The 26,793-nt window shown below is 40.5% G+C and overlaps 1 protein-coding gene across 2 annotated transcripts in view; it reads right to left on the bottom strand.

Annotated features, from left to right (window-relative positions):
• Positions 1-816: 816 nt before the first annotated feature.
• Positions 817-26,793, bottom strand: part of SLC17A8 (solute carrier family 17 member 8) — a 43,727-nt gene continuing 17,750 nt past the window's right edge. For both annotated transcript variants that reach the window (XM_055396059.2, XM_055396058.2), the window contains 8 exons: positions 25,410-25,497; positions 18,573-18,659; positions 17,849-17,988; positions 17,566-17,715; positions 16,478-16,610; positions 12,057-12,167; positions 5,624-5,751; positions 817-3,797 (listed from right to left, as the gene is read on the bottom strand). In XM_055396059.2, coding sequence (XP_055252034.2) covers positions 3,453-3,797; positions 5,624-5,751; positions 12,057-12,167; positions 16,478-16,610; positions 17,566-17,715; positions 17,849-17,988; positions 18,573-18,659; positions 25,410-25,497 — 1,182 coding nt within the window. In that variant the 3' untranslated portion in view covers positions 817-3,452. The remainder of the gene's footprint in view (positions 3,798-5,623; positions 5,752-12,056; positions 12,168-16,477; positions 16,611-17,565; positions 17,716-17,848; positions 17,989-18,572; positions 18,660-25,409; positions 25,498-26,793) is intronic.

The raw sequence follows: 26,793 nt of genomic DNA, 5'->3' as shown, positions 1-26,793 counted from the left end.
CCAGATTGAAAATAAAGTTAAGTGGACTTGGCAGGGAAGAGAGAAAAGGCTACTTTTTTTTAAAGTCAAAGATGACTCAAAGATTTAGCTCCAGTGAAAGGGTGATGTAATTAACTGAGATAAGAAACAGGGAGGGAGGAAAAGGTTTGTTGGGCTCAGAAGGAATCAGTGTGAAATAGAAACAGTAGGTTCCAATTTTTACTTTGAATTTAACACACAGGCAGGGATAATAAATGTGTCATTATTTCTTAAACAATTATTATTTTTCTTGTAATGTTCATGTTCCATAACTTTCACTTTCCAAAAAGTTCCAAAACTTTTTAAAAAGGACCAGTCAAACTTCCTTGTCTCAAGAATCTAGCACCTCAGGTCTCCTTCCCTTCTTGCTAGAATCCATAGTTTGCCTCTAAGAACTGACCTACAAATGAATATTTGCAGCAAAATGTACTGTAACTTGCAAACCATTCAATACACTTGCCTGATGTTCCAATATAATTATTTGTTCATTGCAACCTTCACTAAACCCAACACAACAAAATAATGTGTTTTCTAGTTTCTAACACCATGACTTAGGACCCCATTTTTTAAATACTGTAAGGACAAGGGACAGGTGCCCTAAGGGCTTTGATTTATCAAAGTAATTTATCAAATTTCTATATATGCTGCTGACTTCAAATGTTGGAGTAAGTACAACTTTGTGTCACAATCTGCAATATTGCCTTAAGGATTACCATGAGTTCTTAAAATAGTTATTGACTTCATGAACAGAAGAAAAAAAGAAAACACTGGCTACCATAAATTTCTCTCTTTTTTTTTTTTTACTTAGAAAATGGCACGACTTTCACAATAAATCTTGTCGAGTGAAAATGAAACAACATGCTTTCTTTTCAACCCAAAAAAGGTTAAAAGATGATAACGATGATGATAAGTAATGTTTATTGAGCACTTTCTATGTGCCAGGAACTGTTCTAAGTTACAGTTTCACTAAAGAGATTTAAATACATATAATAACATAAATGATACACCAATGACATAAATAATACTATTTGATAGAGAGTCAGGCATTTTCGCCCCAAAAGTATTCTTTTTATAAAATACATTACAATTCTGCTGATACAGTTAGGGACCAGAAATATATATATATGGGAGAAATTAGAAAAAAAAATCCTACAATAACAAACTACAAGTAAATCTACCATTTTTTCTATAATACTTTTTCTTCTGAAAGTAGAATTAAACTTTTCAAAACAATAAAAAGGAAAATAATTTTATTTTCAAGCAACATTTTTACATGCCAACATTGTTTTCAAATATCGTTAAATATTAAAATATATTTAGAGAGTATCCATGTTACTGCCTTAAAGATAAGCTTTTCAACACTAACTACAGATCTAATTGTCCCAGATGTTTACGTTCTAGTATTTCACTGTTTAACTACTGCTGTGTTATTGTGGTTTCCCTTAATATCATTCTGAGTAAGGTCATTAGGAATACTTCCATCATAATTTTGTCTAATTGATCAAACTTCCTAGTATCACCAGCCAAAACAGTAGACATACATTTTTTTAAAAAAATAGAGGACTCTTCTAAGAATTTTACCTAATAAAATGCATGAACCAACTTCTTAAATTACTAAATGTCTTAAGATTTACAAGTAATTTGGGACATTATTTAACCATATTCTTGACATTGTGATGGGTTTAAATCATATTTTTTAGCTCACACTACACAGTTTGTAGGAGCCTACTTTCCTGACCAGGGATTGAACTGGGCCCCCTGCAGTGGAATGGCAGAGTCCTAACCACAGGATGCCAGGAAATTCCCTGAAGAGGTGAAATTTAGTTTACTTCTTCTCAGCCATTCTGACCATCAGATTCCTGGAACTTTGTTATTTTGCTTAGTTTTTCATTTTTCCTCTTCTTTTTTTTAAACCTATTTGAATCTCTCATATAGTCTGTGGCTCTTGTTATTTAAAAAATATAAGAAAAGTATGAATTCATGTTATGAGCTTCCCTGCTGGCTCAGATGGTAAAGAGTCTGCCTGCAATGCAGGAGACCTGGGTTCAATCCCTGGGTCGGGAAGATCCCCTGGAGAAGGAAATAGCAACCAACTCTAGTATTCTTGCCTGGAAAAGCCCATGGATGGAGTTGCCTGGCAGGCTACAGTCCACAGGGTCGTAAAGAGTTGGATACAACTAAGCAACTTTCACATTCATATGAATTCACAGACTCATTTGGCTCTCAGATTACCTAGGGCCCTGCTGCTGCTGCTGCTGCTAAGTCACTTCAGTCGTGTCCGACTCTGTGTGACCCCATAGACGGAAGCCCACCAGGCTCCCCCTTCCCTGGGATTCTCCAGGCAAGAACACTGGAGTGGGTTGCCATTTCCTTCTCCAATGTGTGAAAGTGAAAAGTGAAAGTGAAGTCGCTCAGTCGTGTCCGACCCTTAGCAACCCCACGGCCTGCAGCCTACCAGGCTCCTCCATCCATGGGATTTTCTAGCAAGAGTACTGGAGTGGCTTGCCATTGCCTTCTCCGACCTAGGGCCCTAAGGATCTTTGAATCCAGTCCCCCATACAATGTTTGAATGTTCTCTGCCACATCAACCCAAATGTTTTCCATCCTCCATGCCTGCCAAGATAGGGAATTATCCACATGACAACCCACTCCATTTATAGTTTTCATTATTAAAAATATCTCTTCTAACCTGAAGCAAAACCTTCGTCTCCAAAACTGACATCTATTTTGGACTCCACCAATCTCAACACTTGGAGTAGGAAATGGCAACCCACTCCAGTATTCTTCTCTGGAAATCCCATGAACAGAAGGGCCTGAAGGGCTGAAGTCCATGGGGTTGCAAAGAGTCGGACATGGCTGAGCATGCATGCACACACGTATTCTCAGCACTGCCTCTGGCAGGATGACCCTGAGCAAGTCCATCTTTTGTTGCTTTCTTTTCCTCAGTTGTAAAATGGGGATAAGAAATGTATGTCATGGGGTGTGGAGATTAAATGAGAATATAATAAAGCATCTGGCACAATACAGGGCCTTTGAAAGCAGTGGCCTTTATTAGGAATAGGAAACCCACCTCTGCATGGCTGCTCTCAGAAATGTAGTAGCAGATATTTTTTTGTCTCCTCCAGGCCAAACATCCCCATTTCCTTCTATTTTTCTTTGAAAGACATGACATTTCATCTTATTCTTCCAATCATCCCTTCCTGAATAGTTTATTCTTTGAGAGCAGAATCAACTGCAAATCAAAAAACTTATAGCCATACATCTTATGAACTTAGAGCAAGTTGTTTCCTTACTGCTGAGTAAATCTCTCCCTGCTCCCCCACATGCAACATCCCTAGAGTTAACCCCCTGGCAAGCCAGCCTATGGAGAAGACAATGGGTATGGATACTTTCTGGTTCTAAAGTGCAGAGGAGCCGGAAGTGCCCCTCAGACATTAGGATGCATCTGAGAAGTTTTCCCCTTCGTTCTGGTAGGATGTCAGCTCTTCCTCGTTGAGGGTCACTCCTCTCTGTCCTCTCCATTCCTTTCTCTGGACTTCACAATTCTGGGTGGTGGCTCCATATGACATCTTCTTTCTGGGACTTGCAAAACTCTCATGGTTGACTTCTGTCTCCTCAGCTAATTCATCCTGGTCAATGATTCCACACTTCTCCTCAGAAAGGTTCTCGGGGTCTGCCCACTCCTGTTTCTCCCCCGAAGCAAAGACCCCATAGAAGATTACGCCACTGTAGTGCACCAAGGCAGCTATGAGGAACACATTCTGCCACTCCTCACGGGTCTGAACAAGGAAACAGTACCAATTAATATTTTAACCAAAAACAGAAATTAACAGTATCTTCTGGAGTCCTCCACTGGGACAAAAGCACTTAGTCACCCCAAAGCAATGCTGTGCTTCTTGGGAAGACATGTGGCAGATGCATGCCCAGGACCCAAACAGAATTTGAATGTTTAAAAAAATCAAAGTTAAGACTACAGTGAATATGCACTTTTTTAATTTAGAAAAATACTTTATAAAATAAACATCCTGTAGGATCCTTGCTGCAACATTTCATAGCTCTCCTAAATATACAAATGAGGTTAAATTAAATTTGCTTTAGGAACCCACCATTGTAAATATCAGAGGTCTCCTTCTTGCTTGCTTTGGATACATGACAATTCAAGTCACAAAAATGCTCAGTTTGGACTGCCAGTAGCTTATATATAATCATATTTTCTGTGAAAATATATTGTATAAAAAATAATGGGAATTTGTATTGAAAGATTTAATAACAGAATTAATAATCATGTTACCAATCCTATCGTCTCATGAATAGAGAGATAGTTTGGAGCCTCTGCCTGTAAAGTCACCAAAGCCCACCTTTTTTTTCTATCAAAAGATAAGAAATGTTATCCCACACTTTCTTCTCCAAGAAACTGGGAGAATTTCTGAAGTTATATTTGTAATAGGCAATCCAACAACAAAGAATAGTTGGGTAAAAATGCCATAGTATCAAACAACATTAATTTGCAGAAGGCAGCATATCTAAAACCCTTTCAAAGACAGAGATGAAGAAACCATGTGGCCTGTGGCTGAATTCTGGATGGATCTGGGATCCTCCTGTACTACCCACCTTAGTCTAAATACACAAACGTTCAGAAACGACCTGCTGCCACACCTGCGTAGGTTCTTCGGAAGGGTCATTAATGTCTTGTTTGTTTTCTTCATAATAAGGAAGTATAATTGCACTAATATTTTCATGCTGGAGCATGCTAAGCAATAATTGGAAATGACTATAAAGTCTGATTACTTGGAATTATAAAACAACCTTGGGTAATTTATTTATCCTGACTTGATTGCTCAGTTTCTTTTTTGTGTCTTTAAACAGTCTTTATGGTATTATCACTTCTACACACACACACACACACACACACACACACGCGCACACACACACACCCCCCTTCTATTTCTCAGTTTAAGAAACATAGAACCAAACATCAGTCAGGCCTGCTGCCATCAATAAATGATAATTTTTTAAAAGAAGACTACACACACACACACACACACACACCCCTTCTATTTCTCAGTTTAAGAAACATAGAACCAAACATCAGTCAGGCCTGCTGCCATCAATAAATGATAATTTTTTAAAAGAAGACTACACACACACACACACACACACACACCCCTTCTATTTCTCAGTTTAAGAAACATAGAACCAAACATCAGTCAGGCCTGCTGCCATCAATAAATGATAATTTTTTAAAAGAAGACTACACACACACACACACACCCCTTCTATTTCTCAGTTTAAGAAACATAGAACCAAACATCAGTCAGGCCTGCTGCCATCAATAAATGATAATTTTTTAAAAGAAGACTACACACACACACACACACCCCTTCTATTTCTCAGTTTAAGAAACATAGAACCAAACATCAGTCAGGCCTGCTGCCATCAATAATTGATAATTTTTTAAAAGAAGACGGAAAATTAAAAAGAAGCTCAAATGACTCAGCCAAGTCAAGGACATACACATTTACACAGGCTGGGAGAGGGCCCTGAGACTTTGTGCAGTATTTCGGTCCTCTCATACTGTAACCCACACCCCAAAGGAAAGCATTACCTTGTGCTTGGTCATTGCGCCCACAATAAGCGGACAGACCATTCCAGAGAGGGTTCCCACGCCATTTGAGATTCCCATGAGAATGCTGGCATAGCGAGGGGCAATATCCAAGTGGTTGACATTGAAACCTACAGTGAAGCCAAACATCTCAAAATCAGACTCAGGAACAGAATTCCAAATACATTTTGAAAAATATTTAGCTTTCCCCAACTCTCATCAATCTCTTTCCTCTACTAATGGATACCTTTACCAAAAGGGCTGGCTTGAGGATTGTCAGACTGTGTCTGCTCATAGCAGAAAACCATGCTGTGATTGATTAGTAATGGCTACAATGGGTTCTTCATGGGGAGAATTATGGCACATCTACCTTCTAGGCTTGAAACCCCAAAATAATGGTGTTTGGGGCAATACTGAAAAGCACAGCCTGGATCACATTTATTCAGAGTAAGCAAACACACAATCACATTGTTGTTGTTTAGTCCCTAAGTCGTGTTCGACTCTTTTACAACCCATAGACTGCAGCCCTCCAGGCTCCTCTGACCATGGGATTTCCCAGGCAAGAATACTGGAGTGGGTTGCCATTTCCTTCTCCAGAGGATCTTCTCAACCCTGCACTGCAGGCAGATTCTTTACCACTGAGCCACCAGGGAACCACCTGAGCCACCAGGTAAGCCCACACAATCACATACAGCGTGATTAAAACTAATCTTGCTTCATAATACCCTCCTTCCTAGCTCTCAGCTCACTCCCAAAAGGCCACCACAGGTAGGTCTGCCTTAGTACCACATGGCATATTATAAAGGGCTCATTTTGGATAAGAAAGATTTATACAAACATTTGCAGGATCCTCTGTAATTTACAAAACATTTCCACATACGTACTTGATTTGAAATTTATAAATCTGGATTCAAATCTTATTCTTATCTCTTTAAACAAGTCATCTTTAGGACTTTGTTTCCTCATCTCTATTTTGAGGGTCATATTACTCCTTAACTCATAAAGATGCTGTGAGATGAGGCTTAGGGGAAATATGTATGTGAGAGCTCTTGGCAAACAGCTGAGCTCTAGTAACTATCATGGTGCCAATATCAGCATCGCTGCTGTTGCTGCCACCATAAAACATATCTGTCTCTCTGAGGTCTTTTATGAATAGGTAATGCTGCAAGGAGTGGTAAAATAAAAAATCACCAGTACCTCACTATTCATCTGTTTTTCAGGAGAAAAGGATGGGTAGAATGAAGGAAGCAGGAAGGCAGGGGAAGGACAAGACTTTGAAAGAGAAGGCATCAGGTACTGGGAACCAATTCTGTCAGTGTAGCCCAGGGGTACATTTTAGAGTCAGACCTTGGATCTGGCTGTTTAATTGAGATACAAACCTGGACAAATTATTTAATCTTTCTGAACCTCAGCTTCTTCATCTATAAACTGGGATAATCATTCTTATAAAACTGTTGTAAGAATTAAGATAAATAATATATGTCTATTACATAGGTACAAAAGAGGTGAAAGCCAACATCAGGTTATTTACAGTACAACATCCATCTACGTGTTTACTTTCCTGAGCTGGCAAAGTATCTGGGGCATAGGAGGTACTCAATATATAATTGTTTAATTAATTACCAACTTGAACTCTGAAATTATAGCAGGAAGTCATACGTTTTATTTACTCATATTTTTATTTTCCCTTGTCTTGCTTTTTAATTCTCTATTTTGTACAAAGAACTAAAAATAGAATTTAAAAAACTTCTTTTTCTAATCCAGCCTATTGGCTGCTTGTTTTATTTCCTACCTCTGTTCAGAGAGAATTTTAAGGAAAGCTTTCTGGAATAAACACACCTTCTCTTTCAGATCAAAGTGGCAGAAAATCAGAATATAAAACAGCTGCAAGATTAATTAATCTTACTGTTGATTTGAATGTGATAAACACTTTATTAGAAAAGAACCCAGAGATAAGAAGCAATTAATATGATTGGTGAGTATTATATTCTGATACAAAGCCTGGACATCTGTGTTCAGCTAAAGATAATATGAGAAAAGCCATTTAGGTTTCTAGCTACACAATCCTGAGGTTTGGGGGAAAAATCACGGAGAAACTGAGATACTAACAACTTTTTTTTTTTTGAAGCATACACACAAAGCAAGTTACACACAAGTTGAGAGAGTCTGTCTTCTCTACACAGGACCTCTTCTAAAGCAGATATCACCCATTCTTTGTATCTTTCTAATCTCACCTGTCTCAGCTCTCCTATTTATAATCAGTTCCTAAACTGAGCAAGTCTCCCTTGGCATCCCTATTAACTCCTTATAAAGTTGACATACAGTTGACAGATCCTAAGGAATCATCCTCCCCATGACCATAGTGTTAAGTTGCTCAGTCGTGCCCAACTCTTTGAGACCCCATGGACTGTAGCCCACCAGGCTCCTCTGTCCATGAGATTTTCCAGGCAAGGATACTGGAGTGGGTTGTCATTTCCTTCTCCAGGGGGACTTCCCAACCCAGGGATTGAACCCATGCCTCCTGCACTGCAGGCAGATTCTTTACCAACTGAGCTACAAGGGAAGCCCATGACCATAGTCCTTCCTGTAGTCTCACTGTTGGATCAGATAAACCTTTATTCCAATTCTAATCACTTAATTTACCTGATAACTCTCCAAGCCTCAGTGTCCTCACTAGTAAAATGAACATAGCAATATCCTTCTCATCAGGCTGCTACAGGGATTAAATGAGTTCATACCTCAAAAGTGACCAGCACGGTGTAAATGCTGAAAAAAAAAATTTCTCTCCGTCTGATTGTCGCTTAAACTGGAAATCTGGGGACAATATGAGCCTGAATATTTATTTCAATATCTCTGTGGACAGGATATGAATCTCTTTTGCATTATAGGGCTATCAAAAGAAGATGTCCCTTAACATCCTGCTGGGACACAATTCATGACTGCTCTATCCATGCTACTCAAAGTGTGGACTATTGATCAGTGGCGTCAACTTCATTGGGGAGCCTGCTCGAAATGCAGGATCTCAGGCTCCACTCTACACTGGCTAAATCAGAATCTGCATTTTTGCAAGATCCTAAGGTGACTTGTATGCACCAGTAAATTTTGAGAAGTATTGGGCTAGATTGAATAATAATTGAACAATAATAATTGAATGTTTTTTAATTATTTTATGCATCTGGTACTGGGACTAAGATCTTCAAAAGCTTTATTTCCACTAGAATGTAAACTTTATAAGGACAGAAGCTTTTCTTTTTTCACTGCAGTATCTGCTGCGCCAAGAACAGTGTCTGACTCTTGGGAAGTGTGAAGGAATGAAAGAATGACCTCAGTTCATTGCAATCTCCCAACAGCCCTATGAAGTTGCCAGTATATCTCTCCAGTCTCTAGATAAGGAAACTAAGGCTTAGGATTTAAATAACTCAGCCTTTTTTTTTTTTGCCTTCTGTAAATAGTAAGTACTAAAGAGGGGCCTTACATCCAGGTCTTTGCATCCCTAAACCCAAGTTGTTAGCTTCAAGCTACTCTTAAGTGCAAACATTTTTTTCCAATTTAACTATTCATCAGCTCTATTTATAGTTGACCCTTGAACAAAGTGGGTTGGAGCTGCATGGGTCTAGTTACAGGCAGATTTGTTTCTCAGTAGTAAATACTACCGGAGAAGGCAATGGCACCCCACTCCAGTACTCTTGTCTGGAAAATCCCATGGACGGAGGAGCCTGGTAGGCTGCAGTCCATGGAGTCGCTAAGAGTCGAATACAACTGAGCGACTTCACTTTCACTTTTCACTTTCAAGCACTGGAGAAGGAAATGGCAACCCACTGCAGTATTCTTGCCTGGAGAATCCCAGGGACGGCAGAGCCTGGTGGCTGCCATCTATGGGGTTGCACAGAGTTGGACATGACTGAAGCAACTTAGCGGCAGCAGCAGCAGCAGCAGTAAATACTAAAGTATTGCAGGAGAAGCAGGAGACATGGGTTCAATCACTGAGTCAGAAAGATCTCTGCTGCTGCTGCTGCTAAGTCACTTCAGTCGTGTCCGACTCTGTGTGACCCCATAGACAGAAGCCCACCAGGCTCCCCCATCCCTGGGATTCTCCAGGCAAGAACACTTGAGTGGGTTGCCATTTCCTTCTCCAATGTGTGAAAGCGAAAAGTGAAGTCGCTCAGTCGTGTCCGACCCTTAGCGACCCCCCAGACTGCAGCCTACCAGGCTCCTCCATCCATGGGATTTTCTAGGCAATAGTACTGGAGTGGCTTGCCATTGCCTTCTCTGAAAGATCGCTGCTGCTGCTGCTGCTAAGTCACTTCAGTCATGTCCGACTCTGTGTGACCCCATAGACAGAAGCCCACCAGGCTCCCCCATCCCTGGGATTCTCCAGGCAAGAACACTTGAGTGGGTTGCCATTTCCTTCTCCAATGTGTGAAAGTGAAAAGTGAAGTCGCTCAATCATGTCCAACCCTTAGTGACCCCACAGACTGCAGCCTACCAGGCTCCTCCATCCATGGGATTTTCTAGGCAATAGTACTGGAGTGTCTTGCCATTGCCTTCTCTGAAAGATCGCTAGGAGGAGGAAATAGCAACCTGCTCCAGTATTCTTGTCTGGAAAATTCCATGGATGGAGGAGCTTGGCAGGGTATAGTTCACAAGGTCACAAAAAATCAGATAAGCAACTAAGCATGCAAGCACACATGCACAGGATCTGTGGTTGATTGACTGAATCCTCAGATGCAAAATCAAGGATACAACAAAACCCAGGATGCAGAGGAATACTTTATAGAGGAGGGTTTCCCTCATAGCTCAGTTGGTAAAGAATCTGCCTGCAATGCAGGAAACCCTGGTTTGATTCCTGGATTGGGAAGTTCCACTGGAGAAGGGATGGGCTACACACTGCAGTATTTTGGGCTTCTCTTGTGGCTCAGCTGGTAAAGAATCCACCTGCAATGTAGGAAACCCTGGTTTAATCCCTGGGTTGGGTAGATTCCCTGGAGAAGGGAAAGGCTACCCACTCCGGTATAGTCAGATTTTTGACTATGTGGGGTGGGGGATCAGCACCATAACCCCCACATCATTCAAGGGTCAGCTGTATTTTGAGGCCCTGCCTTAAGAGTAGTTTTGACCAGAGGTTGGGTGCTTTTCTGTTCTAGGATGTTATCACCCTGTTTGACCTTTAAGACAGCCCAGAATCATGGAAAGAGCTCAGGCATGAAGACCAGGCAGGACTGCACCTTAGTTCTTCCTTTGTCTCCAGTTGTGTAACAATAGGAAAGTCCTTCATTTTCCTGAGCTTTAAGTTATTCCTCAGTAAAATAATGGTAATATCATTTGCTTCCCAATGTTGTCAGAGATGCAACACATGTCAAGTGTTCCGTTAAATGACAGTTTTTAGTATTACAATCTCTTTTAAAGATAGGAAAAAAAATCTGTAAGTTTTACTTTTTCACCCAGTTTTGCACAGGGAACTTCTGAAGTCTGTAATATGCTAGCACTGTTACCTCTCATACAGTAGCTGGTTTCTGCTCCTATAAAATGGGGAGACTGAAGGCCCTAGGGTAGCTGTTAGAATTGCAGGGATTAATACACAGAGTGGGCTGTGAACAGCCCCCAGCACAGAGTTTGTGCCTGATCAATGTTAGCTCACATCATCATTACTATTCTTCTTAAGTCTTGCTGGCTTAGCAAGTCACATCACCTCTCTGGACCTGCATGTCCTTGTTTAGAAAATGAAAGCCATGGAGAAGACAGAAAACTAAAGAAAAATTCTATCCTTAAAACTTTCTGATTCTATGTGTGTGTATGCACATTCTCAGTCATGCCAGCTCTTTGCGACCTCATGGACTGTAGCCCACCAGGCTCCTCTGTCCTTGCAATTTTCCAGGCAAGAATACTGGAATGGGTTGCCATTTCCTCCTCCAGGTGATCTCCCCAACCCAGGGACTGAATCCACATTCCTGCCACCTTCTGCATTGGCAGACAGATTCTTTACCACTAGCGCCACCTGGGAAGCCCTTCTGATTCTATAACTTTATGTCAAATGACTACATCATTTGATTGTGAGTTAATGTTAGCAGTTCTCCTGTAGGAAGTGAGAATCAAAAAAGTCACAAGAGCCTCTGTTAGGTCAGGTGGCCTGGTGCTGAAGTATGAAGGTGCCACTTTCCCAGCAACACACATTCTGCCCATGCCCCAGAGAGGGCACCAGCATGTTGTCTTTCCCAGGATGGAGAAAGTAGTGATAATTCCAGCTTGGCTGGGCTCCTAAGCCCAGTTCTCAGTGATATTCAAAATCATCCCCACTAGATGAAAATCTCTAGCCAGTGGCCCTGATCCTTGGGAATGGTCTGGCTGCCAAAGGTAGATGCTCAATATCCTTTCTTTCCTTTCTCCCAAGTCTTGCTGAATCTATGGAAAAGATTTGGAAATCCAAAGGACACTTTACCTGAAATAGCAAAACCACTAAATCCTACAGCAAGCACCAGAAAGGAGATAGCCATTCCTTTGGTATGGGAAAAGCCAACCACGAGGAGCAGGGTTGCCTCCATGCCAAAACCTGTGAATGGAAACAGCAGGGGAAAATGTCATTTTCATGTCAGTCAGCCCAAGTTCATGAATGTATCAAAAAGAATCTATTTTCACGGACCCAAGCTTTTAGTACACATATTCTGGCACAATATTTACAATCTTATAGGGATATTTCTTGACTATACGACTTTGCTAATATTACGCAGGTGTTCTGTGAGCTTTCCAACAATTTCCTGGTGTGCCTTGAACACTGAATAATCCCAGGAGGTACAATGATACCCATGGGATGAGGAATGTTTATTACCAGTTGTTCATGGGTAGTTCCCCCTACCATTTCTAAGACCATCAGTGATTCTCCATTGATTACACAAGTGATGGTCTCTCACAGAAAATGAAACAAAAATAAAATTTAAAAATAAAATAGTATTATTATTGCCAAAAGTGATTAGAAAGCAGTAGTGAATATATGAAACAAAAAGCAGAGCCTCACCACCGGTAAAGCATAGGCAAAATTCTTCCTTTTCAGAAGTTTGCCAAGCTTTCAGGCCTCTTTACAATGCCATGAGATATTTGCACATGAAATACAGTAGGACAGAAATACTTTTTGCTCCTTTCATTCAAAATAAGTGAATCCAGCACAATAAAAAAGGGTAAGGAAATGATGAAGATCTTTCTCACCAACACACAAAAACACACACGTGTTCAGCTGATAGCAGATGGAAAGATGATATAAGTACTATTTCCAGGGACAGGAAGTACCCTGGGAGGTAGAAGACAGTGAAATAATGCTTCATCCCAGAGACTGTATACTGATTCCAGACATCACTACCCGATTGTCCTCTGAGTTACCTCAAAGATAACAGGCCCAAATCAAGTCTCTGTCCCCAGTATTCACTCAAAAACAGACCAAAAACCCACCACCACACTCTTCCTTCTTCTCTCAATTAATTTATCCGCCTGTGTTTAGAACCCAGACTTTATCAGATAGGCCTCCTTGGGTTCAGATTCCATCTCAAAATCACTAAGGGTGTGATCTTGGATGAGCACTTCATCTCTTAGATTCCTCATTCCTCCCCGCCAAAAGCTCATAATACAACCTCGGAGCATTGGAAGATTAAATGAAACTGGGTATATAAGGTGTTGAGCATGACTGCCAGCCATGGGCATGACTCAACAAATGGTAATCGAATGTTCAAAGCAGAAATCTCAGAATCAACTTGGACTTTTTTCTCTTCTTCAGTTTTCAGATAAGAATCCATGACAATGGCCTTAGAAATATCTGCTTTTCCTTCCCCTACCATTGTCTTAGTTCTGGACTCCACTACCTCTCACTCAGACAACTTCAAAAACCTCTTTACTGGTTTTCCCATCTCTTTTTCCTCTGATCCATTCTCTGGATCATTATTTTTAGAAACTACAAATCTGATAAGTTGTCCCTTTACTTAAAATGTTTGTCAGTGGTTCCATACTATAAGTACAGTGTCTATAATAAATTCCTCCTGCTGTCCCAGTTTCATTTTCTGTCACTCTTACCCCGTTGCTCACTATCCGAAGCCCATGGAAAGCCCTCTACTGTTGCACACATCTCTCTACCATTTCCTGATCACAACACTGTTTTGTGCCCGTACTGTATTTCCACAGAGTGTTCCTTCACCTGCAGTATTCTTCTCGTATCACTTACTTCTCATTTCTGGAGAAATCTTACTGTTCTTTAAAGTCCAGTTCAAATATTGCTTTACTTAGGAAGCTGACAACCCTGCCACTCACCAGCAGTGAAGCTGACATCTCCTTCTTCTTACTCATTTCACAGAATTTTTCAGCATTGCCCTGTAGTTTTTCATTTGTGTTTCTGCCTCCCCCAACAAAACTGTGGTATTATCCAGGGAAGGTACCATGGATATAGTACAGAGCCTGGCAAGTATATAGTGGGAACTTGATAATTAATGCAAAGGAAAGAAAGGAAAATCAAGATTAAAATACAAGCCAAGGCACTTTTTTGTAAGTTGCTTTTGTAAGCAACTTAATAAGTTGCTTACCTTTCTGAATCCATTCTTCAAAACTATTATAGAAATAGGGCAGCATCAATGATTGTTTTAGATGGTCATCTAAAGAGAATCAGTGAAATTATGGGCACAGAGGTGCTTTTTAAACTGTGAGCTTCACAGACTCACTGATGTAGAGAATAAATTACTGCTTGCCAGTGGGGGGATGGAGAGAGGGAGGAACAGTATACGGGTAGGGGAGTGGAAGATACAAACTACTGGGTGTAAGATAGGCTCAAGGATGTATTATACAACATGAAGAAAGTAGTCACTATTTTGTAACAATTCTAAATGGAACAAAAGCTTCAAAAATTGTATTTAAAAGTTTTTAAATTTTAATTAATCAATATTTTTTTTAAACTGTGGACTTTATACCATTACTGGGCATCCAGTGATGTCCCATCACCTCATGGCAAATAGATGGGGAAACAGTGACAGACTATATTTCCTAAGGCTCCAAAATCACTACATATGGTAACTACAGCCATGGAATTTTGCTCCTTGGAAGAAAAGCTATGACAAACCTAGACAGCATATTAAAAAGCAGAGACATTTCTTTGCTGACAAAGGACTGTCTAGCCTAAGCTATGATTTTTCCAGTAGTCATATATGGATGTGAAAGTTGGATCATAAAGAAAGCTAAGGACCAAAGAACTGTTGCTGTTGCTTTTGAACTGTGATGCCGGAGTCCCTTGGACAGCAAGATCAAATCAGTCAACCCTAAAGGAAATCCGTACTAAATATTCGTTGGAAGGACTGATGCTGAAGCTGAACCTCCCACCTGATGCAAAGAACTGACTCCTTAGAAAAGACCCTGATGCTAGGAAAGATTGAAGGCAGGAGGAGAGGGGGACGGCAGAGGATGAGATGGTTGGGTGGCATCACTGACTCAATGGAAATGAGTCTGAGCAAGTTCCAGGAGTTGGTGATGGACAAGGAAGACTGGAGTGCTGCAGTCCATGGGGTCGCAAAGAGTTAGACACAACTGAGCAACTGAAAAGAACCGTGCATCCATGCTCAGTCGCTTCAGTCATGTCCAACTCTTTGTGACCCCATGGACAGAAGCCCCCCAGGCTCCTTGGTCCACAGGATTATTCCAGCAAGAATACTAGAGTGGGTTGCCACTTCTTCCTTCAGGGGATCTTCCTGACCCAGGGATCAAACCTGTGTCTTTTGCGTCTCCTGCATTGGCAGGTTATTTTCCCCTGTATATAGTTTAAGTTATTGAAACAAAATTAATAACAAGTAGTAATGGTATAAGGGTGTCCCAGGTAGCTTAGTGGTAAAGAATCCGCCTGCTGATGCAGGAGAAGTGGGTTCAATCCTCGAGTCAGGAAGATCCCCTGGAGAAGGAAATGGCAACCCACTCCAGTATTCTTGCCTGGAAGATTCCATGGACAAAGGAGCCTGGCAGGCTATTGTCTAGGGAGTGGCAAAGAGTTGGACATGACTGAGAAAATACACACACACATACCATTGTATACTATTTGTGTTTTGGAACTGCCCTGTCTTACACAACAAGGCACATGGCTCAAACTTCCCTTAACACTATCAGAAAAGTGGAACCAGAAAGTTAATTCCCCCAAAAGAATTAGAATAAAGACATTGTGTGAAGAAAACCTATAAATGATACATTGATTCATCAATAAGAAAAAAAAAAGATTTTTGCCAAATAGTAGACTTTCAAAGAAAGAAAAATTATTTAACAGCATTAGTGACTCCTATCTACAGTGAAAATGCTAGGACTGAATGTTTCAGGAGCTGAAGGATAAAATTTAAACTTTATGGGTAATCAAGGGATCCTAGGAAGTGAAACTAGTCCAAGCTGACAAGAACTAGAATTGAAAGGTCTGAGAATTTTTTTCATTTCATATTAAAACAACGTGAAGTTCACATAGGCAACCAATTCAGCCAGACTAGGATTTTTTTTACCTCACTTTCCATCATCTATGTTGTTGTTCAGACACTCAGTCATATCCGATTCTTTGAGACCCCATGAATAGCAGCACGCCAGGTTTCCCTGTCATTCTTTTTAAAAAATATCTCTTTTTTGGCCACATGACCAAAATAGTACCCCACATCTTAGTGCCCCAACCAGGGATTGAACCCAGGCCCTTGTCAGTGAGAGCACAGAGTTCTAACCGCTGGAGCACCAAGGAATTCCCAAATTGTCATATCTCAGGTTGCACAAGTACAGGCTAAATGAGGTTAGACGTAACCTCAAAAATATGGCTTGCAATTCAGTTTCATCTCATTATATAAAAGCTGCTTAAGCCACCTATGAAATCCACAGTACCTCCGCAGTTCATGATTTTTCTGACAGCAGTTGTGGTCAAAATTTTTCTGCTTCTTAAATAATCAGCCAGTTGTCCTCCAATAGGCACAATGATCGTCATAACCATGTGTGGGACTGCTGACAAGAGACCCACCTAGAATGAAAAGAAACAGTGAGCTGTTTTTAGCTACTTCTGAGAGATGTACTTCTTTAACACCCTCACCATCTGCACTGAACCCCTCACCCTCACCGCCAAATTTAATCATCTAATTATACGGGACTGAGACAGGCCTGAATTTTGTAATGAATAAACAACGAATGAATGAACTTTAAGAACAGACCTACTCGTCTCCTCTACCAGATAGGAAGCTCCTTGAGATGGGTAGGTCTATTCTTAAAATCGTTCACAGAGGCCCCAGTACCCAGTGGGTGTTTAACAACCTGGCACATGGCAGTTAGACTCTTGGCACAGAGTGAGTGCTCCCTGATGGCAGCCACTACTGGTTGTGCTAGCTCTTCCATTGTCACCTCTGACAGTACCGTAGCTATGCATATATCTACCTCTACTATGCCTCTGTTCTTTGTCCTGTGGGAAGGAGACTTAATACTTTTAGGATGACAGCTTATGTTTTACCATCCACACTCTTCCTACCTGCAACACAGGCAACCTAATAGCAATGGTTGGGGACATTGAAAAAGGTTCTTTCTAAACCATAAAGTACTGGTCATTAGTGCTATGACTGTGATCTGCAAAATGAGCTCTCAGGTTCTTTCTGCTCCTCCCTGAATAATTTATAGGAAAAAAAAATCTCGCACCCTTAAATCTTTGATCCTTGCCTAATATGCAGTTCTTGAGTCAGCTTCAGAAACACTTTGAGAATGGGGAGAATATAAATCTTTAAAAGCATCTTAATACAGCTCTGATCCTTACTAAGAAGAAATTAGATAGCTATGTATATTGTGCGTAGAATGCATAACTTGTCTGACCTCCAGGGTATTAGGTGTCACAGAACTGTTGTGAATTTTGATCAGTAATGTAATTATTTTATCAAGCAAAGATTTTCGCAGTAGAAGCAAGAGATTTAAAGTTCAAGAATCTGTATGTTTACCTTACTTATTGCAAATCCAAAGACCTCTTCAAAGTAAGCAGGCTGACTTATTAACAGCAAATAAAATGTCCAGCTTCTGCAAAAATTGGCCACAATGATTGCATACACTGGCAATGACGTGAAAAATCTTTTCCATGGTGTATTAAATTTCTAGAAAGTGAAAATACAGTGAGATTTTTAGTGAATATACTGACAGATTATTTTTCTTATGAGGCTAACACAATAACTGAAAGAAATACTCATAAAAAAAGAGGGAAGTCTTCATCTCTCCCTCTCTACTTACACTGAGACTAACCAAGTTGGCTCCTTCTCCTATACTTGTCTCTATATAGGTCCTCTCCTCCTGGGATATTGATGGGTGAGCTGCTGGACACTCATAGGCCTGCAGCAGCCAAAACACATACCAAATAATCCCCAAAATACCTGCAATTGAAAAACAAAAGGCTTGATTTTCTTTCATCTCGAAATTTTGTCAAATTTCAAAGTATTCTCAAATGGCACTATATTCAGCTAGGAGAAAGCATTTGGTTGATTTTTCCTGTCATTATGTTATTAGCTGGTATTTAAAGAAAGATTATGTTCTGCTCATTAAGAAATTCAACTTTTATATACACATTAAATGAATCATCGTTAGACAAGTATTCCATTTACGTGATAAACTTGTCTTAGTGATCCCTATTTTCATACAGTAAACTCTTAAGCCAACCCCATTAGATAGTCAAATGCCATATCTATCAATTACCCATGTGTGCGTGTGTGCTCAGTCACTTCAGTCCTGTCCAACTCTTTGTGACCCTATGGATTGTAGCCCACCAGGTTCCTCTGTCCCTGGGATTCTCCAGGCAAGAATATTGAAGTGGATTGCCATTCCCTCCTCCAGGGGATCTTTCTGACCCAGGGATTAGACCTGCATTTCCTGCAGCTCCTGAATTGGCAGGGGATTCTTCACCACCGAGCCACCCGGGAAGCCCAGTTACCCATGGGAACTCATAAATCAAATCACTCACCATAAATATAAAAGACAGAGGCCCATCCAATGTACTGGACCAACACCCCAGCCAGCGGCATGGCAATCACTGCTCCTGCATAGGAACCTAGGACAAGGAAAGTTGAAGGAAACTTACCAGTCGTCAGGCAAGCCCATCCAACCCGTTTAGAGTTCAGCAGTCAACGTGAAGACCAATCACACTGATTGGGAGTTAGGATGCCTCTGTGCAGGGGAGCTGGCCAACTCCCACTGTGCCTAAAACAGGCTTCCAGGAGAGAAAGGTCTCCAGGATACCCTTTTAACTTCATCCAGACTCCATGGAAAGATTAGACAGAGATGGCTCAGGCACCTCGATTTGGATTTACAAGAAAATGGAATTAAAAAAATGAGAAAAATGTGACAGAACTCTGAAAAATTCAACCAGGCACAATATTGGGTGCTGAAGACAGAAAGTGAAGGAACAGGGACTTCCCTGGTGGTTCAGTGGTTAAGACTCCGTGCTTCCATTACAGGGGGCAGGGGTTCAATCCCGGGTCAGGAAATTAACATCCCACATGCTTCAGTTCAGTTCAGTTCAGTCACTCAGTCGTGTCTGACTCCTTGCGACCCCATGAATCACAGCACACCAGGCCTCCCTGTCCATCACCAACTCCCGGAGTTCACTCAAACTCATGTCCATCGAGTCGGTGATGCCATCCAGCCATCTCATTCTCTGTCATCCCCGTCTCCTCCCACCCTCAATCACATGCTTGGGGTACAGCCAATAAGTAAATAAATAGCCAGAACATTAAAAAGAAAGAAAGAAAGTGAAAGCATTCATGTATCTATCTCTCAGGGTTCACAATTCAGAAGGATTATCACCTAGGTCTTTATTTAAAATTTTTTTTCTTCTCCCAGTTTTATTGAGATATAATTATATTGATATATAATTCACCTAGGTCTTTAAATAAGGAACTTCAAACTATGAAAGGATCATGCTTTTTAGCATCTCAATTTTTTTTTTTAATACCAGAAAACTGTTAAATTTCAGGATGGCAGGATGACCAGGATAGCTACTGTCTTCATCTGCCTCCTAAATGGGTACATTTTTTAGTTTCTTACTTTGAAATACCTAACCTTGTAAATACTTACCTGTGTGTGGATGTTTATCTTGTCTGGACAAGATAACAAGGGTTAGAGGCAGTGACCTCACCTTCACTATCTCCTGAAGCTCTATGATATCTGGTGGAGAGACACGAGCCCCGCGAACTCCCAATAAATATTAACTGAATCAAAAAAATTACTATATGAAATTCCCTCTGGGTATGAGTGGAAAAAATTCTTGCTTCAGCACAAGTGAGCAGCAAAAGGAAATGCTGTATCCCATACCCAGTGCTAAGGTAGATCTTCAGGAAATGGGAGCTTGGAGAGCTTCCAGACAAAGAAATTAAATCCCGTCTTTCCAAGTTGGGCCCAGCTAGCTATGAAAGGCCTGACCTGGAATCCCGGATCTGAACATCAGAAGCCCTGAGGAAGTCTCTCAATTCCTCCAAATCATTTTTTTCAGATGGAAGTGAAATCTCTGTCTTACCAGGTTGTTTCGAGGAGCAAAGGTGCTCTAATTAAATGTTACATAAACACCAACTAGCATAGTGGTTATCACATCTGCTCTACACAGAGAAGGTCCTGGGTTTGAGTCCCAGTGGAACCAAGCCAAGAGGGCTGCTTTTTAGAGCTTCTCAGCTGGTGCTAGTAGTAAAAGAATCTGCCTGCAATGCAAGAAACGTGGGTTTGATCCCCGGATCAGGAAGATCCCCTGGAGAAGGAAATGGCAACCACTCCTGTATTCTTGCCTGGAGAACCCCATAGACAGAGGAGCCTGGTGGGCTACAGTCCATGGGATGGCAAAGAGTCAGACACGACTGAGGGACTAACACTTTCACTTTCAAACATCAACTATTACTGCTGCTATTGTATACAGAATGATAGAGCACTTTTAATTTTTTTAACCTCAGACTTCCTCAGACGGATAAGGCAAAGGTTCCAGGACATATTATCTATAAAGAAGAGCTACAGATCTGATTCCTCTGTGGGTGTGGAGAAGGCTTTCCTGGAGCAAATACCCTGGGAGTGGGAGGTGGGAGCTCCAGTTTAGATGATGCAAATGGGGAGGGTCAGGGGATAACCGTCTATTTAACTTATATGCAGAGTACATCATGAGAAACGCTGGGCTGGAAGAAGCACAAGCTGGAATCAAGATTGCCAGGAGAAATATCAATAACCTCAGATATGCAGATGACACCACCCTTATGGCAGAAAGTGAAGAAGAACTAAAGAACCTCTTGATGAAGTGAAAGAGGAGAGTGAAAAAGTTGGCTTAAAGCTCAACATTCAGAAAACTAAGATCATGACAGCCAGTCCCATCACTTCATGGCAAATAGATGGGGAAACAGTGGAAACAGTGTCAGACTTTATTTTGGGGGGCTCCAAAATCACTGCAGATGCTTATTGCAGCCATGAAATTAAAAGACGCTTACTCCTTGGAAGGAAAGTTATGACCAATCTAGATAGCATATTAAAAAGCAGAGACATTACTTTGCCAACAAAGGTCCATCTAGTCAAGGCTATGGTTTATTCAGTGGTCATGTATGGATGTGAGAGTTGGAATATAAAGAAAGCTGAGTGCAGAAGAATTGATGCTTTTGAATTGTGGTGTTGGAGAAGATTCTTGAGAGTCCCTTGGACTGCAAGGAGATCCAACCAGTCCATCCTAAAGGAGATCAGTCCTGGGTGTTCATTGGAAAGACTGATGTTGAAGCTGAAACTCCAATACTTTGGCCACCTGATGCGAAGAGCTGACTCATTTGAAAAGACTTTGATGCTGGGAAAGATTGAGAGCAGGAGGAGAAGGGGACGACAGAGGATGAGATAGTTGGATGGCATCACTGACTCAATGGACATGGATTTGGGTGGACTCCGGGAGTTAGTGATGGAGAGGGAGGCCTGGTGTGCTGCGATTCATGGGGTCACAAAGAGTTGGACATGACTGAGCGACTGAACTGAACTGAATAAAAGATGCATTGAGTTGCTTTCTGTGTGATTTCTAGCATTGTGCTGAGTACTCTGGACCCCTAATTTTATTTAACCTTTTTTTCAACCTGGTAACATTGGTACTGGTGTCATCCCCATTTTACAAGAATGCTTGGAATGGAAGGTAAATTTCCTGAGGTCACATGGTTGTGAGTGACCAGAATCTAGGTCTGCAGGAATCCAAAGCCATTAACCTTAACTGTTTAATAATTCAGTCCTACTTCTTCCATTCAACAATAGCCAATAATTCCTCATAGCAGGAAGCATTCTTCCATTGAGGAAATTTTACAGCTTGAAATTGTCCTCTCCTGTCTTTTAGACAACTTTTCCTCATCCTTCCAAACGTGGCTGAATGTGATCTCCTATCACACCCATCGGTCCTGAGCATACCCTATAGGGCTCTCCGCCCATATTGCCCTAACTGCACCTTGATCCCTCTGTGTGGTCACCACAGAGGAAGAGGAGGGGGCTTATTGAATGGCATAGACTGAGAGGAGTAGCTGAACTGGGGATGAGAGAGTCCGCAGTTCTGTCCGCAATTTCCATGAGAATTTATATCTTTTTTCCCCCTCCCTGAGCATCAGCCTCCTCTACTATAAAACAATGGAGTTAGAAAAAGAATTCAGATTTATGGCTATCAGAGGCAGGGGTGGGTAGAGGGGGAATCATATGAAAGCAATCAAAAAGTACAAATTGCCAAGTATACGTAAGTTCTAGGGGTGTATCATACAACATAATAAAGATAACTAACACTGATGTATGTTGTAAATGAAAGTTGGTAAGACAGTAAATCCTAAGAGTTCTCATCACAAGGAAAAAAGATTTTTTGCCTATTTCTTTGATGTTGTATCTGTGTGATATGATGACATTCACTAAACCTATTGTCACAAATATTTCATGATGTATGTAAGTCAAATCATTACATTGAACACCCGAAATGTAAACAGTGCTGTATGTCTCTTCCATCTCAATAAAACTAGGGGAAAACAAAACCAAAAAGCTATGTCTTTGAATAAAGCCAGCTTTATTTCTTTAAAAATTAAAATTAATTAAAAAAATAAAACAATGAATGTGACTAGATGTTTTCTAAAGACTCTTCCAACTGCAATACTTTTTAAGTATAAGAATCATTTATCCCCAAGCCTGGGTTCACTTCTAATGACATTTTTGCTGTGCTCTTCTTAGAAACCAAGGCCACACCTTAGGTGGGAAATGCAATAAAGCCTGTGACCTTGATCAGATAACTTTCCTTGAGCATCATATCATTTCTTAAATTAGCCATTTTAGGGCTATAAACACACTAAGAATGGGGAGTGGCTGCTAGTTGTTCTTATTTGCTGGCAAATCAAAATAAAAGGCCTTATAAGTAAATCATCGGAAGAAAATAGGTCAAGGTCAGGTGGGGCAGAATCTTACATTCTTCTAGAGTTGGTATAAGATCAGTAGGGGAGGTGGAGTTGATCTTGAACTGCAAGCAAGAGGACAAAAATGGTTCCTAAGGATGGCGGAGACTAAAGATGTAAAGGCATCTCAGCTGTGCGTGCATTTCCAAATGAGACACAAAATAGGCACATGGGTGAATGTTTCATGCCAAATTTCCTGGGATCTGTTATTTATTATTATTTATTTATTATCCTTTATTTATTATTTATTTATTATTATTATCCTTTATTTATTACTCCTATTGCTGCTGCTAGCACTACTACTACTTGTGCAGGTAAAGAAGAGAAAGTGAAAGTGTTAGTCACTTAACTGTGTTCAACTCTTTGTGACCCCATGATCCGTAGCCCACCAGGCTCCTCTGTCCATGGAATTCTCTAAGCAAGAATACTGGAGTGGGTTGCCATTTCCTTCCCCAGGGGATTTTCCCGACCCAGGGATCGAATCCAGGTCCCTGCATTGCAGGCAGATTCTTCAATGTCTGAGCTATCAGGGAAGCCCCAAAGAAGGAGAGGGAAAATAAATAAATATATTCAGAGAAGTAAAGATTCCTCCTTAACTAAAATGTACAGGTTAGCTTGTGTTAGGAAAGATATGCTAGCTTGAAAAACTAAGCAGATCTAAATTATGATCCTAATTCTGTGTGGGCCCATTGTTAACTTTTGTGGCCTAAGTCACTTTTGTCTTCTTTGGCCTCTTCCTGCATTAAAAAAATATTTGAAAATATTGGTGGCAGCACATGCTGTTCTTGTTCAAATATTGATGGGTACCTAGTAGAGTCTTCTGAACACTGATTACTCTCAGAGATTCATAGAGGGGCCAGTCCTAAAGGCATGGCTTCAAATGAGGCAACCTTAGCAAGGTGAAATTTGGAGATCCAGGAGTTAAAGTCACATCAGTACTTAAGGGCTATTAATTTGCTTTTGGGTAAAATGGATGATGTCCTCTTCATTTTTTTTTTTCTGGAAGATAATAGCAAAAGTTGATTAAGTGGTCTCTTTGACAGATCACTGCAGATGGTGACTACAGCCATGAAATTAAAAAATACTTGCTCCTTGGAAGAAAAGCTATGACCAACCTAGACAGCATATTAAAAGGCAGAGACGTTACTTTACCAACAAAGGACTGTCTAGTCAAAGCTATGGTTTTTCCAGTAGTCATGTATGGATGTGAGTGGTGGACTATAAGGAAAGCTGAGCACCAAAATATTGATGCTTTTAAACTGTGGTGTTGGAGAAGACTCTTGAGAGTCTCTTGGACTGAAAGGAGATCCAACCAGTCCATCCTAAAGGAAATCAGTCCTGAATATTCATTGGAAGGACTGATGTTGAAGCTGAAATTCCAATATTTTGGCCACCTGATGCAGAGAGCTGACTCATTTGAAAAGACCCTGATGCTGGGAAAGATTGAAGGTGGGAGGAGAAGGGGATGACAGAGGATGAGATGGTTGGATGGCATCACCGACTCAATGGACATGAGTTTGAGTAGGCTCCGGATGTTGGTGATGGGAGGACATGGACTGAGAGGCCTGGTGTGCGGCAGTCCATGGGATTGCAAAGAGTCGGACATGACTGAGCGACTGAACTGAACTGAACTGAACTGATGACAGTGTGTACAAAGTAGTGTGTGGTGAGGAAAGCTCTGAATCAAGAATCCAATGTTCTAGCTCCTGCTCCATTCTTTGGTAGCTATGTGATCTTGAGCAAGTCATTGGACTTCTGTTTTAGTTCAATGAAATGAGATTTTAAATTTTAGTTTTATTTTCTCCATTTGTAAAAAGAAGAGGACTGGGGCCTTAACTATTCTATATCTTCTACTTTCAACTTTGGGAAATATTTGTTGGCTAACCCTACAACCACTTCCAATGACTTTTTTCTTACTTTTCTCTATTAAAGATGTTAGAAAAGCTAGGCACTGGCTTTCCCAGCTTTCTCTGCAGTTAGTAAAGCCTGTGACACAGTTAGGACCAAGCAAATAAGAATGGAAGCCTGTTAGGGAGATTGGGAAAGCCTTTTCTTTCCTGATGAAAGGAATAGAGGTGGTTAGGACACCCATCCCCTCTTCTTTCTGCCTTTAGTGTGGACTTAATGCCTGGAACTGTGGTGGCCATTTAGGGAACATGAGGAATATGCATGAAGGCATGTTATCACTCTAAGGACAGTGGAGTAGAAACCTGGAACATGCACAGGCCCTGGATAGATTACAGGCCAGCAGAATCAACACAAGCAACCAACCATTCACCTTTGGACTTCTGTTATGTGAAAAAAATTAATTCTATTTAGCAAGGTCTTCACCTAAAGCCAAAAGCATTCCTATATAAAATTTGCTATTATTCCAATACACTCACCACAAAAGGAGGTTGTAGCCAGTCTGCTTCTCTCCAAAGGTGGTGCCCACTTACTCCACATCCCGTGACATGCTGGGTACGTCACACCCTGGCAAAACAGTTGAAAATGGATGATTTGATTTGACTCCCGTTTCTTTTCGTGTTTAGAACTTGGACTTTGCCTCTTTAACACTACAATATAAAAGCCCAACTCACAGAAACTAAATAATATATGTCAGCTATTTTGACTCACAGCAGAGATGCTAAAATTCAAATACTAGCTCAAAGGTAAGCAAGGTGGGGAATAGGGAAGTGGGTCTTCATATTTCATATTATTATTTAATATCAGTGTGGAAATGGATTTCCACAATCAGCTGATCCATGCTCTCGTTTAAAGATATGGAATCTGAGGCTGACAGCCATTAAGTGACTAGATTCTTGTCTTCAGGACTGCTAATATTATGTTCTTTCTACTGTGTTAGTATTTTCCAAAGTATGGTATATGTCCCTCCAGTGGGATAATAATTGGATTTAAAGTACTAAAGCAACCTACATTTTTTATTATCACTGTTACATATATATTCTAATATGCTTTAGAAAACTATAACTAGCACATTAAACCCATGATATCAAAAATATTGTTGCTTGTGATGAGGTTCTTTTATTTTGCTTTACTTTATTTTATTTATTTTTAATTTATTTATTTTAATTGGAGACTAATTACTTTACATTATTGTATTGGTTTAGCCATACATTGACATGAATCTGCCCCGGGTATACATGTGTTCCCCATCTTGTTTTTAAGTAAATTGACCAGGGAAAAACTATAGGCAAGTAACAGTATGAATCATAGTGTGAATATGACAAAAGTGACAATGGTTAGAGGTGAATGACTGAGTTTGGGAAACATTTCTCTACATCAGGTGGTAGCAAATTATGGCCAGATGTGGCCCATGATCTGTTTTTGTCCAGCCCTCAAGCAAAGAATGGTTTTTAAATTTTTAAGTGACCAGGAAAAAATTTTTTTAAAGAATTGCATTTCCTGGCATGCAAAAATCATATGAAATAAAAAATATCAGTGTCCAAAAAGTTTCACTGGAAAGTAGCCATGCCCACACATTTATATATCTCTGGCTGCTTTTGTAAACAATGGCAGAGTTAAGAAGTTGCAACAGACCACAGTATGGCCAGCAGAGTACAAAATATTTACCTTTTGGTTCTATATTATACTACCCACTTCATCAAGTTAAATCTCTGTGTAAGACTACATCCCTGGAAATTTACAGATTTATTAATAAATCCATTTAAATTGTTTTAGTGGAAAGAGCCTTGGTTATGTGAACTGAAGCCTTTGGGCTTCAGTTTCAAAATTTATTAAGCGGAAGTGGTTAGATTAAATTACCTC

The sequence above is a fragment of the Moschus berezovskii genome, chromosome 6 (genome assembly GCF_049115385.1).
Source record: "Moschus berezovskii isolate FMDL1 chromosome 6, NW_MosBer_1.0, whole genome shotgun sequence".
Classification (NCBI taxonomy): domain Eukaryota; kingdom Metazoa; phylum Chordata; class Mammalia; order Artiodactyla; family Moschidae; genus Moschus; species Moschus berezovskii.
Note: the sequence above shows the minus strand (reverse complement) of the source record. Positions and strands in the feature narration are given on the sequence as shown.